Below are 16,947 nucleotides of genomic sequence, written 5' to 3'. Positions count from 1 at the left end.
TATCACCCCCTCCTCAAAATAAATACCCTCGACTCATCTGTTCTCCCCAACTACTGCCCCATTTCCAACTTCCCTTTCCTCCCTTAAGTCATTGAATGTGTCCGCTTCCCAGCTTTGTGGTCTTCTCTCCTGAAATTCCCTGTTTGAATCCCTCCAATCTGGCTACCTCCTTTGTCACAGCATTGAAAAGAGCGCTACCCAAAGTCATGGATGACATTCTTTGTGACTGCAACTGTAGTGCATTATTCCTCCTCATCTTCCAACAATGCCACTCACCTATCATCCTGCTCCATGGGAATGTCCTTGCATATTTCTATCCAAGCGCAGCCAATGCACATCCAGCAATGGCTTCTTATCCCTCTCTTCGCACCATCATCTCCAGAATTCCCCAAGGATCTAAGCTCATCTCCCCTTGGCAAAGGGTCAGCTTTCACCAGTATGCTGAGGATACCAGCTCTAGCTCTCCACCGCTTCTCTTAACCTCTCAATTCCCTCCCTGCTGTCAGACTATTTGTCTGATATAAAGTCCTAAATGAGTCAAAACTTCCTCCCACTCAACATCAAGAAGAGTGATGCTATCATCTTTTGCACCTGCTACAAATTCTGCTCCCTTGCCACTGATTCTATCCCCTCCCAGGCCACTCATTCAGGCTTAACCAGACCTTTCTTCATATACTGTTAGGACCCGAGCTGAGCTTTAAACCCCATATCTGATCTATTACAAAGAGTACTTACTTGCACCTCTATAGCTGTGCTGTGCTTCCCGTAGCCCTTCCACTGCTGAAACTTTTAAAAAATATATTTACCTTTGTTACCTCCAAACTTGACTACTCTAATAAAAACAGAAAATGCTGGAAAGACTCAGCAAGTCAGGCAGCATCTGTGAAGAAAGAAAGAGTTAACGGGGGTAATTTTAATCTGGAGCCGGGAAGGGGTGGGGGGCGAGAGTGTGAAATCGCAGACAGGAAACACGGAAGTACGGGTTTCCCAGATGTCCTTATGATTTTGACGTAAGGTCGTCTTTTTTTTTTGCCAGTTTGCCGTCCGACTGGCTAAGCTTTTCATTGTATGGATTTGGGGGGTGGGGGGGGCATCGATGGGCATGGGTGGAAGTCAGTCATCAGGGGCCAGTCACCCGGAAAGGGGGGGGTGGGGTGGAGGAATTGGAGCTCATCGCGGGAATCCATGATCACTGTGTGGGGGGGGGTCCATGATCATTGGTTGGGGCGGGGTCGCTGCAGGTAGGCTTGTTGGACCTGGGGGATGCACTCCTGCTCCTCTAGGACCACAAGCAGTGCCAGAATGGCACTTAACTGCGGTTTTGGGCCTTCTCGCCTCCTTTCGCGTGGCGTGAAGGAGAAGGCCCGGGAATCCCGGTCCCCAGGGGTTGAAATCAAGAAACCTTTGAAAATGGAGGCCCGCAGCATCCTTGAAAGGTTTCAGTGACCAACCCGCCTCCTGAGAGCGGGTTGGTTGCCCACCTCTCGTACCGTCCCGGTGAAAACCGGAAATGAGCAGGTTGGAGGCAGGTCTGAAATTAATGCGATTTTAAATGCCGCCCCCTGCCCCCACCCTACCCGTTTTTCAAAGTTAGAATTCTGCCCAATGTTTCAGGTTGATGACCTTTGACTAGAACTGGAAGAAGTTGAAGATTTAACTGTTTTTAAGCAAGTACAGAGCCAGGAATAGGGGGGAGGAGAGGGTGGAGGGAAGGGGAGGAAAAAACAAAAGGGAAGGTCTCTGATAGAATGGGGGGTCATGAGTGATTAAATGTCAAAAGGGATGATGGTGCAAGACAAGGAGTGTGGTAATGGGACCAGTAAAGAAACAAAAGATGGGTCTAGAGGAGCTGTAAATAGCAACATCAGAACCATTACCAGCACCTGCTGTCCGAAAAAATGGGAACAGTGGTTATGATCCGAAGTTACTGAAATCAATGTTGTGTCCGGAAGGTTGTAAAGTGCCTAATCGAAAGATGAGGTGCTGTTCCTCGAGCTTCCGTTGAGCTTCATTGGAACAGTGTAAGAGGCCAAGGACAGAGAGATCAGAGTGGGAGTGGGACAGAGAATTAAAATGGCAATTCCCGATCCACCTTCCCGTGCGAGCGCAGGAGATGCAATACTTGCCCTTTCACCTCCTCTCTTCCCACCGTCCAGGTCCCGAAACACTCCTTCCAGGTGAAACAGCGATTTACTTGAACTTCTTTAAATTTAGTATACTGTATTCGCTGCTCACAATGCAGTCTCCTCTACATTGGGGAGACCAAATGCAGACTGGGTGACCGCTTTGCTGAACACCTCCGCTCTGTCCGCAAGCAAGACTTTTTAATTCTCCATCCCACTCCCACTCTGACCTCGGCCTCCTACACTAGAACATAGGAAATAGGAGCAGGAGTAGGCCATACGGCCCCTCGAGCCTGCATCGCCATTTCAATTAGATCGTGGCTGATCTTCAACCTCAATTCCACTTTCCTCCCCTCTTCCCCACCACCTCCCCCCACCCAATACCTGGCTCTGTACTTGCTTAAAAACTGTTAAATAATCAACTTCTTCCAGTTCTGACCAAAGGTCATCAACCTGAAACATTGACATTGTTTCTTTCTCCACAGATGCTGCCCGACTTGCTGAGCATTTTCTGTTTTATTTCAGATTTCCAGCATATGCAGTATTTTGCTTTTGATTACTCTAATGTTCTTCTTATTGGCCTCCCATTCTCCATAAACTCCAATTTGTCCAAAACTCCACTGTATATATCCGCACAGAATCCCACCTACCCATTAACCCATTATCACTTTTTTTTATTATTCGTTCATGGGATGTGGGCGTCACTGGCGAGGCCAACATTTATTGCCCATCCCTAATTGCCCTCGAGAAGGTGGTGGTGAGCCGCCTTCTTGAACCGGTGCAGTCCATGTGGTGAAGGTTCTCCCACAGTGCTGTTAGGAAGGGAGTTCCATGATTTTGACCCAGCGACGATGAAGGAACGGCAATATATTTCCAAGTCAGGATGGTGTGTGACTTGGAGGGGAACATGCAGGTGGTGGTGTTCCCATGTGCCTGCTGCTCTTGTCCTTCTAGGTGGTAGAGGTCGCGGGTTTGGGAGGTGCTGTCGAAGAAGCCTTGGCGAGTTGCTGCAGTACATCCTGTGGATGGTACACACTGCAGCCACAGTGCGCCGGTGGTGCAGAGAGTAAATGTTTAGTGTGGTGGATGGGGTGTCAATCAAGCGGGCTGCTTTGTTCTGGATGGTGTCAAGCTTTTTGAGTGTTGTTGGAGCTGCATTCATCCAGGCAAGTGGAGAGTATTCCATCACACTCCTGACTTGTACCTTGTAGAGGGTGGAAAGGCTTTGGGGAGTCAGGAGGTAAGTCACTCGCCGCAGAATACCCAGCCTTTGACCTGCTCTTGTAGCCACAGTATTTATATGGCTGGTCCAGTTAAGTTTCTGGTCAATGGCGATCCCCAGGATGTTGATTGTGGGGGTTTTGGCGATGGTAATGCTGTTGAATGTCAAGGGGAGGTGGTTAGACTCTCTCTTGTTGGAGATTGTCATTGCCTGGCACGAATGTAACTTGCCTGGATGTTGTCCAGGTCTTGCTGCATGCGGGCATGGACTGCTTCATCATCTGAGGGGTTGCGAATTGAACTGAACACTATGCAATCATCAGCGATCATCCCCATTTCTGACCTTATGATGGAGGGAAGGTCATTGATGAAGCAGCTGAAGATGGTTGGGCCTAGGACACTGCCCTGAGGAACGTCCTGGGGCTGAGATGATTGGCATCCAACAACCACTACCATCTTCCTTTGTGCTGGGTATGACTCCCTCCACTGGAGAGTTTTCCCCCTGGTTCCCATTGACTTCAATTTTACTAGGGCTCCTTGGTGCCACACAACACGTTGGATGGTGTCCTCAGTGCGAAGACGGGACTTAATCTCCACGAGGACTGTGCGGTGGTCACTCCTACCAGTACTGTTATGGACAGATGCATCTGCGACAGGTAGATTGGTGAGGACGAGGTCAAGTAGGTTTTTTCATCGTGTTGGTTCGCTCACCACCTGCCGCAGGCCCAGTCTGGCAGCTATGTCCCTCAGGATTCGGCCAGCTCGGTCAGTAGTGGTGCTACCGAGCCACTCTTGGTGACGGACATTGAAGTCCCCCACCCAGAGTACATTCTGTGCCCTTGCTAGCCTCAGTGCTTCCTCCAAGTGGTGCTCAACATGGAGGAGGACTGATTCATCAGCTGAGGGAGGACGGTAGGTGGTAATCAGCAGGAGGTTTCTTTGCCCATGTTTGACCTGATGCCATGAGATTTCATGGGGTCCGGAGTCAATGTTGAGGACTCCCAGGGCCAGTCCCTCCTGACTGTATATCACTGTACCGCCACCATGATCTACACTGCATCAGAAATCTTCATCACATTAAATTTAAGATCTTTGTCTTCATCCATAAACCTCTCCATGGCCTTGCTCCACCTAGTTATGCAATATCCTCCAGTCTAACCCCACTATGATCCATTCCTCTGACTCTAGCCTTCTGTGTACTCCACTTTGACCCTCTTTGGTAGCAGAGACTTCAGCCCCCTTGGTCCTACTCTCTCAAACTTCCTCCCTGAACCTCTGTCCTTTTCTTAACCTTTAAAACGCTCCAAAAACCTTTTTGTTCAATCAAGCTTTCGGTCACCCTTCCTAGTCTCCCCTCCTTAGTAGTGAAGTGCCTTTCTTTACGCTAAAGGCTCTATATAAATGCAAGTTGATTAGCGGCACTTACTCACCAATAACCTGCTCACCGATGCTCAGTTTGGGTTCTGCCAGGACCACTCGGCTCCAGACCTCATTACAGCCTTGGTCCAAACATGGACAAAAGAGCTGAATTCCAGAGGTGAGGTGAGAGTGACTGCCCTTGACATCAAGGCAGCATTTGACCGAGTGTGGCACCAAGGAGCCCTAGTAAAATTGAAGTCAATGGGAATCAGGGGGAAAACTCTCCAGTGGCTGGAGTCATACCTAGCACAAAGGAAGATGGTAGTGGTTGTTGGAGGCCAAGCATCTCAGCCCCAGGGCATTGCTGCAGGAGTTCCTCAGGGCAGTGTCCTTGGCCCAACCATCTTCAGCTGCTTCATCAATGACCTTCCCTCCATCATAAGGTCAGAAATGGGGATGTTCGCTGATGACTGCACAGTGTTCAGTTCCATTCGCAACCCCTCAGATAATGAAGCAGTCCGAGCCCGCATGCAGCAAGACCTGGACAACATCCAGGCTTGGGCTGATAAGTGGCAAGTAACATTCGCGCCAGATAAGTGCCAGGCAATGACGATCTCCAACAAGAGAGAGTCTAACCACCTCCCCATGACATTCAACGGCATTACCATCGCCGAATCCCCCACCATCAACATCCTGGGGGTCACCATTGACCAGAAACTTAACTGGACCAGCCATATAAATACTGTGGCTACGAGAGCAGGTCAGAGGCTGGGTATTCTGCGGCGAGTGACTCACCTCCTGACTCCCCAAAGCCTTTCCACCATCTACAAGGCACAAGTCAGGAGTGTGATGGAATACTCTCCACTTGCCTGGATGAGTGCAGCTCCAACAACACTCAAGAAGCTCGACACCATCCAAGATAAAGCAGCCCGCTTGATTGGCACCCCATCCACCACCCTAAACATTCACTCCCTTCACCACCGGCGCACTGTGACTGCAGTGTGCACCATCCACAGGATGCACTGCAGCAACTCGCCAAGGCTTCTTCGACAGCACCTCCCAAACCGGCGACCTCTACCACCTAGAAGGACAAGGGCAGCAGGCGCATGGGAACAACAACACCTGCACGTTCCCCTCCAAGTCACACACCATCCCGACTTGGAAATATATCGCCGTTCCTTCATTGTCGCTGGGTCAAAATCCTGGAACTCCCTTCCTAACAGCACTGTGGGAGAACCGTCACCACACGGACTGCAGCGGTTCAAGAAGATGGCTCACCACCACCTTCTCAAGGGCAATTAGGGATGGGCAATAAATGCCGGCCTTGCCAGCGACGCCCACATCCCGTGAACGAATAAAAAAAAAATCAATAGAGTTAGGATTTCACCCTCTTTGGGGAGGAGCCTTTTATACTACAAGGAAGGAAAATAATGAGGATTATCTCATGGTATTATTGATGTAAAGGGTCACTGCAAGGAAATGACCTGCTGGAGAATGATTACTATTGGCCAGTATAAAGGTAGCTCTTCTTGCAGCCCGTTCAATATTGAGGAGTTGAAGAACAATTCCTCCCCATGAAGCATAAGAAATTAAACTCAAGTGAGACACAGAACCAGATTGCTCCGCTCCTCAAGAGTTACTGCTATTAGCAACAATAACCAATTTATTTGAAGTGGGTTAACGTCTCTTGTTAAAATGGGAAACAAAGGAATGTCATAAGAAAGAAATAGGAACAGGAGTAGGCCATACAGCTCCTCGAGCCTGCTCTGCCATTTAATAAGATCATGGCTGATCCTCTACCTCAACTCCACTTTCCTGCCCAATCCCCATATCCCTTGATTCACTTAGTGTCCAAAAATCTATTGATCTCAGCCTTGAATATACTCAACGACTGAGCATCCACAACCCTCTGGGGTACGGAATTCCAAAGATTCACAACCCTCAGAGTGAAGAAATTTCGCATCTCAGTCCTAAATGGCCCACCCCTTATCCTGAGACTATGTCCCCTAGTTCTAGACTCTCCAGCCAGGGGAAACAGCCTCTCAGCATCTACCCTATCAAGCCCTCTTAGAATTTTATACATTTCAATGAGATCACCTCTCATTCTTCCAAACTCCAGAGAGGATAAGCCAATTCTACTCAATCTCTCCTCAAAGGACAAACCTCTCATCCCAGGAATCAATCTGGTGAACCTTCGTTAAACCACCTGTAAGGCAAGTATATCCTTCCTTAAATAAGGAGATCAAAACTGTACACAGTACTTAAGGTGTGGTCCCACCAAAGCCCTGCATAATTGCAGCAAGACTTCCTTCGGGGTACTCCAACCCCCTTGCAATAAAGGCCAACGTACCATTTGCCTTCCTAATGCCTGTCATATGAACATGTTAAGCATTCACGAGTTAATGCTGCCTACAATAATTTCTGGTGTAATATATTTTACATTTGCTGAAAAAACTCCTCCCCATGGAAGCAAAACAAACTGAACTCAAATGATCTCTTAGATGATCCGCATGCCCAGGTTTCTCACATCCCACAGTTGTATCTAATTACCTGGTGTCACCAAGTACTGAAGTCCCACAAGCCTCCATATGCTTTTGGAGAGCCATATATCTAAGTTTGCTGACAACACTAAGTTAGGTGGCATAGTAAATAGTGTAGATGGGAGCAGAAAGTTGCAAACATTAGGTGACTGGGCAAAACTGTGGCAGATGGAGTTTAATGTGGAAAACTGCGAGGTCATTCACTTTAGACCCAAGAAAGATAAATCAGAGTGTTTTCTAAATGGCGAGAAGCTAGGAACTGTGGATGACCGAGAGATTTAGGGGTCCAAATACAGAAATCACTAAAAGCTAGTGGATAGGTACAAAAATAATTTAAAAGACTAATGGAATGTTAGCCTTTATCTCAAGGGGATTGGAATACAAAGGGGTGGAAGTTATGTTACAGCTATATGGAGCTCTAGTTAGACCCCATCTGGAGTACTGCATTCAATTCTGGGCACTGCACTTCAGGAAGGATATACTGGCCTTGTAGGGGGTGCAGCGCAGAGTCACCAGAATGATACCAGGGTTAAAAGGGTTAAATTATAAGGACAGGTTACATAGACTAGGCTTGTATTCCCTTGAGTATAGAAGATTAAGGGGTGATCTAACTGAGGTGCTTAAGATTAAAGGATTTGATAGGGTCCACAGAGAAAAACTATTTCCTTTGGTGGGAGAGTCCAGAACAATTAGAGCGAGGCTGTTCACGGGTGATGTCAGAAAGCACTTCTTCACATAAAGGGTCGTGGAAATCTGGAACTCTCTCCCCCAAAAAGCTGTTGAGACTGGGGGTCAATTGAAAATTTCAAGACTGAGATTGATAGATTTTTTTTAGGCAAGGGTATTAAGGAATATGGAACCAAGGCTGGGAGATGGAGTTAAGATCCATAGGAACAGGAGTAGGCCATTCAGCTCCTCGAGCCTGCTCCGCCATTTGATAAGATCATGACTGATCTGTGATCTAACTCCATATACCTGCCTTTGGCCCATATCACTTAATACAGCTCAACCATTATCTAATTAAATGGCGGAACAGGCTCAAGGGGCTCAATGGCCTACTCCTATTCCTACGGCAGTCCAGGAGATCAATGTAGCCACCAGCCAAACATTAGGAGGAGAGCTGTTTAAGTGGCAACAGTTACATCCGGTGTGTTTGAATTTAGCAATTCCCCCCCCGCTCCCCCATTCATTTGATTCCAGTGGGTGCGCTGCCAGCAGAATGATCAGGGCCACAGAGGGGTCACGGGAGGGAAATCATGGCAGAAATCGAGGTAGCCAGTTCTGGCGCGGAGTTTTGGCTGAGGTGCCCTGTCCCACTTCACTTGCCAGACCACCACCCCTAAGTGGGTGATTTTCATAAGGAAAGTCCAGGCCTTTATGTCAGAGGAAGTTGTGAACAGTCTGCTGCTCAGGCCACACCTTGATGCCCTTGTGCAGTGCTGGTCACTGAGGCACAAGGGAGCTACTGATGTGCTGTGGCCAGTGTAGAAAAAAGCCACAAGGAGAATTGCTAGGAGGAAAAAACATGGATTCAAATGTAGGAATGATATCAAGAAATCATTCTTCACACAAAGAGGGATCAACACTTGATTCAAGGTGAGCCAAATGGCCTTTCTCATCCATAGTTATCTTGTGATCTCTTTTTTTTTTGAGTGAAGAAAAGGAGCAATGGAAGGAGGACGAGCAGCATTCAGATACACATAACCCAACTGGCAGGGCAGGTGGAGGAATGAAGAGGAGGCGCCGTGCAGAGTGTGTTGCCTGCAATTCCCAACAGCTATCACCTGTGTTCCAAAAGACACCGTGCATTATCTGCAGCTGTGGAGTAGAAGGCAATGCTGCTGTCCGTTGGCCCCATACCTGTCTGACATTTTTCCCGCAACTCCATGTTTGAACCTCTCCGATCAAGATTCAGCCCTGATCAAAATCAAAAGTGACATCCTCTATGACTGTGGCTGTGGTGCACTATCCCTCCTCATCTTTATATCAGTAGTTTTAAACAGGGTTAACCACACCATCCTTCTCTAATGCCTCTCCTCCGTTGCTTTGTTCCACTATTACCTATCCAGTCGTAGCCAGAGAATCCCTGCAATGGCTGCTCTTCCCACCCCAGCACCATTACCTCTGGAGTCCCCCATGGATCTATCGTTGGCCCCATCTACATACTGCCCCTTGGCGACATCATCCGAAGGCATGACGTCAGGTTCCACTTGTATACAGACGACACCCAGCTCTACCTCACCACCTCTCTCGATCCCTCCACTGCCTCTGTTGTCAGACTTCTTATCCAACATCCAGTCTTGGATGAACTACAAATTTCTCCAATTAAACATTGGGAAGATCAAAAACATTGTTTTTGGTCCCTGCCACAAACTCCATTCCCTCGCTACTGATTCCACCCCACTTCCTGGCCAGTCTCAGGCTGAAACAGACTGTTCGCAACCTCAGCATCCTAACTGACTGAGCTGAGCTTCCGACCCCATATCTTTTTTTGTTATTCGTTCATGGGATGTAGGCATCGCTAACAAGGCCAGCATTTATTGCCCATCCTTAATTGCCCTCGAGAAGGTGGTGGTGAGCCACCTTCTTGAACCGCTGCAGTCCGTGTGGTGAAGGTTCTCCCACAGTGCTGTTTTGCAGGGAGTTCCAGGATTTTGACCCAGCGATGATGAAGGAACGGCGATATATTTCCAAGTTGGGATGGTGTGTGACTTGGGAGGGGAACGTGCAGGTGGTGGTGTTCCCATGTGCCTGCTGCCCTTGTCCTTTCTGGTCAATGGTGACCCCCAGGATGTTGATGGTGGGGGATTTGGCGATGATAATGCCGTTGAATGTCAAGGGGAGGTGGTTAGACTCTCTCTTGTTGGAGATGGTCATTGCCTGGTACTTGTCTGGTGTGAATGTTACTTGCTACTTATCAGCCCAAGCCTGGATGTTGTCCAGGTCTTGCTGCATGCAGGCACAGACTGCTTCACTATCTGAGGGGTTGCGAATGGAACTTCACAAAGACCACCTACTTCCACCTCCACAACATTGCCCGTCTCATCCCCTGACTCAGGCCACCTGCTGCAGAACGGCTCATCCATGCCCTTGTTACCTCCAGATTCGACTATTCCAATGCTCTCCTAGCCTGCCTCCCATCTTCCACCCTCAATATACTTGCGCTCATCCAAAACTCTGCTGCATGTATCCTAACTCGCAGCAAGTCTCGTTCACCCATCACCCCTCTGCTCGCTGACCTACATTGGCTCCTGGTCCATCAACACCTTGATTTGAAAATTCTCACCCTCATGTTGAAATCCCTCCATGGCCTCGCCCCTTCCTATCTGAACTCGGCAGTGTCAGCGCCGTGCGTTCTCTGAACTCGGCAGTGTCAGCGCCGTGCGTTCTCTGAACTCGGCAGTGTCAGCGCCGTGCGTTCTCTGAACTCGGCAGTGTCAGCGCCGTGCGTTCTCTGAACTCGGCAGTGTCAGCGCCGTGCGTTCTCTGAACTCGGCAGTGTCAGCGCCGTGCGTTCTCTGAACTCGGCAGTGTCAGCGCCGTGCGTTCTCTGAACTCGGCAGTGTCAGCGCCGTGCGTTCTCTGAACTCGGCAGTGTCAGCGCCGTGCGTTCTCTGAACTCGGCAGTGTCAGCGCCGTGCGTTCTCTGAACTCGGCAGTGTCAGCGCCGTGCGTTCTCTGAACTCGGCAGTGTCAGCGCCGTGCGTTCTCTGAACTCGGCAGTGTCAGCGCCGTGCCTTGTCTGAACCCTGTAGCCTGCCTGACAATGATTGTCTGGAATGTGTAATTTGATCCAAAGGATTGGGTGAGTATTGTCCTCCCACATCCTATCGGTGGCAATAACAGATTATATTACTTCCACCACCGTGGTGGTAATAGGCGTGACCAACATTTTATGCAATCTGATGAAAAAAATGAAGACAGCAAAGAAAAGCTTTTAAGTTTTTACTTTTACTTTTTATTATTTTACTCCACAAAGACAAGAACAGATGAAGAGACAATTTGACCATCTGCTTCATCATTCCATAGAAAACTATGGTTCGCCAACACATTACCCAAAGCCTCTTAAGAGTTTTTGTCTCCATTACCCTATCCAGGAGACCTTGAGGTCACTCAAGAGAGTGGTAATTCCATGGATGATAGCTGGAGTTAGCCATTTTATAAGTACGGTTTAGTCTCTATGCTTTTGGGTAAACCTTCCATGAAAAAGGCAAAAATGAAACTTGACATGGAACACGATGAAGCAATCATTTTTGGGAAATCAGTTGATTTGCAGTTTACCCAGTCAGGTTCCCCTTAATAATACCTGACGTTTCTTCTCAGTTAGGCAAATATTAATGGTGACAGGCGATAAGGATGAGAGAGAAAAAAAACAAATGGTTTTAAAGTTACATAGACAATTTGCCCACCCTACTTGCCAATATTTAAAGATCCTGCTAAAAGACGCAGGGGTAGTTGATGAGGAATATACGACGCTCATAGAAGAGATTAGTGAGAACTGTGAAATCTGTAAGTAGTATAGACGGACGCCCCCACGTCCAATTGTAAGTGTTCCATTAGCACGTGACTTTAACAAGGTAGTTGCCATGGATCTAAAGGTACGGGACAAAGACAGAAATGTTTTCATCTTACAGTTTACTGATCGATCTGGCTATGAGATTTAGCTTTTCTACACTAATATATAGTAAGGAGAAGGAGGCTATTCTAGATAAAATTATGTAAAAATGGATAGGGACTGGACTTGGGAGACCTGCCAAGTTTTTGGCCGATAATGGAGGTGAATTCACTAACGTGGAGTTCCGAGATATGTGTAAGAATATGAATATAGCATTGTTATGAATACAGCAGCTGAGAGCCCTTTTAGCAATGGTCTTTGTGAAAGGAATCATGCTGTGATTGACAGCATGGTGCATAAAATTTTGGCTGGTCGAAGAGAGTGTAAATTGTCAACTGCCCTGGCATGGGCAGTTCGTGCAAAGAATTCTCTTCAGATGTTTGGAGGATATGGGCCTTACCAACCAGTCTATGGGCGCAATCCCAAATTACCGTCTGTTCTTTGTGATAATCCTTCCGCTCTAGAATGTACTACATTTTTTCTGAGCATTTAAATGCTATGCATGCAGAGAGACAGGCTTTTATCACGGCTGAGGTATCAGAGAAAATTCATAGAGAACTGAGGCATCGTATTAAATCGTCTGAGACAGAGTTCAATTCAGGAGATTTGGTATACTATAAAAAAGAGGGTCATAGGGAATGGAAAGGCCCTGGTAAAGTAATAGGTCGTGATGATAAGACAGTAATTGTCCAACATGGCAATCAAACTGTTACGGTTCATTCCTCACGATTAATTGAAATTAATTATAAAATCTCAGACTCTGAGCAGTTGATAGAAGTAAACGAGGCACCTTGTGTCACCGATGAGGTTCCTGAGGTACAAAATGAGGTAGATCGAGGGCTGGACAGTGGTAATGTCAGTGATCAAGAAACACATGACAGAGCTATCACATCCAAAGAACAATTACCCAAAGTAGGTACACGAGTGACATATGTTCCAGAAGGGACTAATGAATGGAGGGATGCAACAATTTTGGGACGTGCAAAGGTACTGGTAGATTTAAATATTGGTTGAATGTTCATGGCCATGAAGCGAGGTCCATGGACTGGCAGAATAGGGTAAAAGAGTGAAGAGGACGAAAGCGGAGTACAAGTAGTGATAGGGAGTCCGGAAGTGAATTTCACGTCAGAAAACGATGATGAATTAGAGATGAAAAAGGAAGATTTCGCAGTAGTAGTCCCTACAGACATATAAATGGAAGTAGAGGACGTAGCTTGACTAGGTCATGCAATGAAACAAAGACCACAGAATAGTCACATAACAGAACTAGAAGCGGAAGTCCTCATGATCGTGACGTTTTGGTAGCTGCCAATAAACTTGAGGATAATCCAGTAACAGAGGCAAAACAAAGGGAGTTAGATAGTTGGAAAGAATTTGGAGTTTGTTCTGAGGTAACAGATAAGGGTCAACCAGCTTTGTTGCATAGATGGGTCTGTACTGAAACAGTCCTTGCAGATGGGACTTATAAGGCTAAAGTGAGGTTGGTAGCTGGGGATTTTGAAGAGAAACTGAGTGATTCAAATGTTGAGAGGATTCTCCCACTGCTGGAAAGATAATCTTAAAAATCTTTTTGGCTTGTTTGGCAACATTTTCATGGGAGTGTAGGTCAATTGACATAAAAGCCACTGGGCGATACTTTTCAGAGAGAAGTGTTTCTGAAATCGCCTAAAGAGGCAGCAGATGTGGAAAGAAACTATGGAAACTAAACAAATGCATCTATGACCTGAATGATGTTTCTAGGATATGGTATTTTTCAGTGAGTTCTGTTTTACTGAAAATAGGTTGTGTTCAACTAAAAGCAGATCCTGCAATGTTTTATTGATACCATAACGGAAAACTTTCTGGCATTTTCACGATGCCTACTGATGATTTCTTATGGGGTGGTACTGTGGAATTTGAGAAATTCGTCATTAATAAGACTAGAGTAAAATTTAAAATTTGGAGTCAGGCCTGTGGTGCTTTTAAATATATTGGTATAGATATTAAGCAGAGTGGGTCTGGTATAACTTTAAATCAACAGTCCTATTTAGAGAGTGTTACTCCCATCCCGGTGAATCATACTAGGTCATCACAGAAAGGTGATGTTAGATCTAAAGAACAGACAGAGCAATTACGAAGCTTGATTGGTCAGTTGAACTGGTTGTGATGTGTTGGGGTTAAGTACTTCAATGAAACACCCCACAGTAGAGAATGTTTTAAGGGCAAATAAAACATTACAAAAATAAAATAGATAAATGCGTACTTAAGTTCCCATCCTTAGGTGACCCAAAGAAAATGAAGCTAGTTATCTTTAGTGATGCTTCACATGCTAATCTTCCTGATTGGTATTCTAGTGCAGCTGGTTTCATAGTGTTTCTTTTGGGTGAGAATGAGAAATGTTGTCCTTTAGCTTCGGAAGCTAAGAAAATAAAACGGGTTGTTAAAAATACTCTGGCTGCTGAAACACTGGCTCTTGTCAATGCAGTAGATATGGGATTCTATTTGGCAAATATTTTGAGTGACATCCTGTACAATGGGAGTACTGAAGATAGTATACCCATTGAATGTAGACAATTGTTCATTGTGGGATAATGTACACTCTACGAAAAATGGCTATCCAACTGGCTATCCAATTTTAACAAAGGGCTGGGAGCTCGGCCGAAGGGCCAGCACTGTGGGAGAACCATCACCACACGGACTGCAGCGGTTCAAGAAGGCGGCTCACCACCACCTTCTCGAGGGCAATTAGGGATGGGCAATAAAATGCTGGCCTCGCCAGCGACGCCCACATCCCGTGAACGAATAAAAAAAGATTACGGATTGAAACAAATGCTGGAGAGAAAGGAAATCTCTAAAATCAAATGGGTGGATTCAAGCCAGCAACTGTCAGATTGTTTTACTAAAAGAGGTACATGTACAAAGGAAATATATGAGGTCCTGCAGAAGGGTCGCCTCACAATGTAATGCTCTGAATAGTATAAGTTGTAAAGAGTATGGAAGTTTTTGATTTTTTTAAATTTTTGTTTGTATTGTATATATAAAGTTTTTTTTAAAAGAGAGAAGGGAATCTGTTAATTGTATGATTTATATCAATGAGTGTTAATTGTATTCAGCTGGTGGGTATCAACTGGGGAATCCCTTGTATCCTTTTTATACGAGAGCTTATCTAGGGTGTGGTGTCGGTGTAAGGGGAATCTCTGAATAAAGGCTTGGAAACAACTAAAGACCAGACTCTAGTATTCTATCCTTCACCAACTGGCTATCCAATTTTAACAAAGGGCTGGGAGCTCGGCCGAAGGGCCAGTCCTTCTTGGGGTGCTGCTCCAAATGTAGAGAGAAGAAAATCAGGCAGGAGGCACTGTTACTCACTCCTGCCTCACTTCGCACTCCATCGAGGGAAACCTCGGAAATCTCAGCGAAATGCAACGGTGTTGGTAGACTTGCATCAGGTGTCTTAGCTTCTTTTTCCTTTACTTTATGCCTGTGATATAAGTTCTTTTTAGATGCAAAACAAAAGAAAACCGACCAATACTCAGCTATTGACAATAGAGCTCAGTATTGTTTTTGCTTGGTGATTGCCATTGCCAATGACTGGACGTACTAAGTGATGAATCCACTATCATTCCTAGATCTCTTTCATCCTCCTCTCTAACCAGTTCAACACCGTTCATTAACCAGTTCCCTAATTTTTCTTCCAATGTGCAATATCTTGCATTTATCTGTACTGAATTTCATTTGCCAGCGTCATCACTTTCAAATTTTTCCTTCTGTAGTTCCTTGGCTGCTTATCAGATTCAAACCACTCCACTAGTTTAGAATCATCTGCAAATCTGACCAAATTGCATTGCATTTCTGAATCTAGGTCTTTTATGTAGATTAGAAACAGTATGCGGCCTGTACCAATATCAGACACTCCACACACATCTTAAAATATATATATTCTTAAAATGTTTATACCAGGTTAAAAAAAAAATCACAAAGATAAAATATTTGAGACAGGTCTGGGGGAATATTTTCTACGCTGTGTCCTGGACTTAAATTTTCAATTAAGTTTTATTTTTATAAATTAGGTTATTTCTTACCTGAACTGTGCAATTTGGAAACTGGTACAAGGCAGCCAAGACACAGAGGACGATTCCCATAAGGGTCACGGACAGCATAGATTACATCTTTGTACATAAGAAGTATTGAATAAGAGGTAGGCGTTGCAGTCATCAAATTTCTAATCCTAGAAATGAAGATCAAAGCTGGTGACTTAGGTCTTCTCTCTACAAACCATTAATCACTATAAAAGCAACTTTTACCAAAATCACCTTGTTAGAAGATTACACAACTAGCTTTGTTGGAAGGTTTACTAATTTTTTGTAATTTAGTGTTGTTAATCTTTGTGACAGTGTGTCTGTGCAGTTTTTTTGATGTGAGCAAAAGAAGATCCATGCATCATTTCAGCTGGATAACATACAAATGACAATGCATTGGAAAGTTTTCATCTAAGTGCGTACTCCAATTTGGGAGATTTACAATGCTGTGATACCCAGTCAAACCAATGGTATTGCTTCGGCAGTGACACAATATGCGTGCCAGATATTTTTTTCTGATATTTCCTTTCTCAATCATACTCATAATAATATCAAGAAGTAGACACATTCTAAAGGAATCCCTTTTAGTTATGTCATGTAGCACACCCGATTCACTGTTTGGCAGCTAAAATCAAAGATATCTATGAACTCAGTCAGTATTGATTTTTGCTGGCTCAAGTACCTTCCGGTCAGCACCCAGAACTGGTCCAGATGCTGATCCACAGGAATCTCCACAGAGCTGCTTGCTGATGCTTCAAAGTGGACAGTGGAGTCATAAAATGGTGATTCTCCACATGACTAAGAAACAAATGAAAATAGAGCCCACAGGTATTTTTAAAATGAATTCTGAACATTTCTTAGATTTGATAGTTAGGGTAGCAGAAGTGCTTTATATTGCAAGTCCTTCCTCCTAATTGTTCTCTTTCTTGAAGCCACACATAGGCATAAAGTACAAGTAATTTTGACATCAAATAATTGCACACCCTCCTTGGAAATACTTGACATGGCCGTAGATAGTTAATTTTCTGACT

General features: G+C 45.5%; 1 protein-coding gene across 1 annotated transcript in view; it reads right to left on the bottom strand.

Annotated features, from left to right (window-relative positions):
- Positions 1-16,947, bottom strand: part of ppat (phosphoribosyl pyrophosphate amidotransferase) — a 62,420-nt gene that overhangs the window by 12,505 nt on the left and 32,968 nt on the right. Inside the window, exon 5 of the mRNA XM_067987109.1 lies at positions 15,920-16,065. Within this exon, the coding sequence (XP_067843210.1) occupies positions 15,920-16,065 (146 nt within the window). The remainder of the gene's footprint in view (positions 1-15,919; positions 16,066-16,947) is intronic.

Source organism: Heptranchias perlo, chromosome 1 (assembly GCF_035084215.1).
Source record: "Heptranchias perlo isolate sHepPer1 chromosome 1, sHepPer1.hap1, whole genome shotgun sequence".
Taxonomy (NCBI): Eukaryota; Metazoa; Chordata; class Chondrichthyes; order Hexanchiformes; family Hexanchidae; genus Heptranchias; species Heptranchias perlo.
The sequence above is the reverse complement of the archived record's forward strand: the minus strand, read 5'-3'. Positions and strand labels throughout refer to the sequence as shown.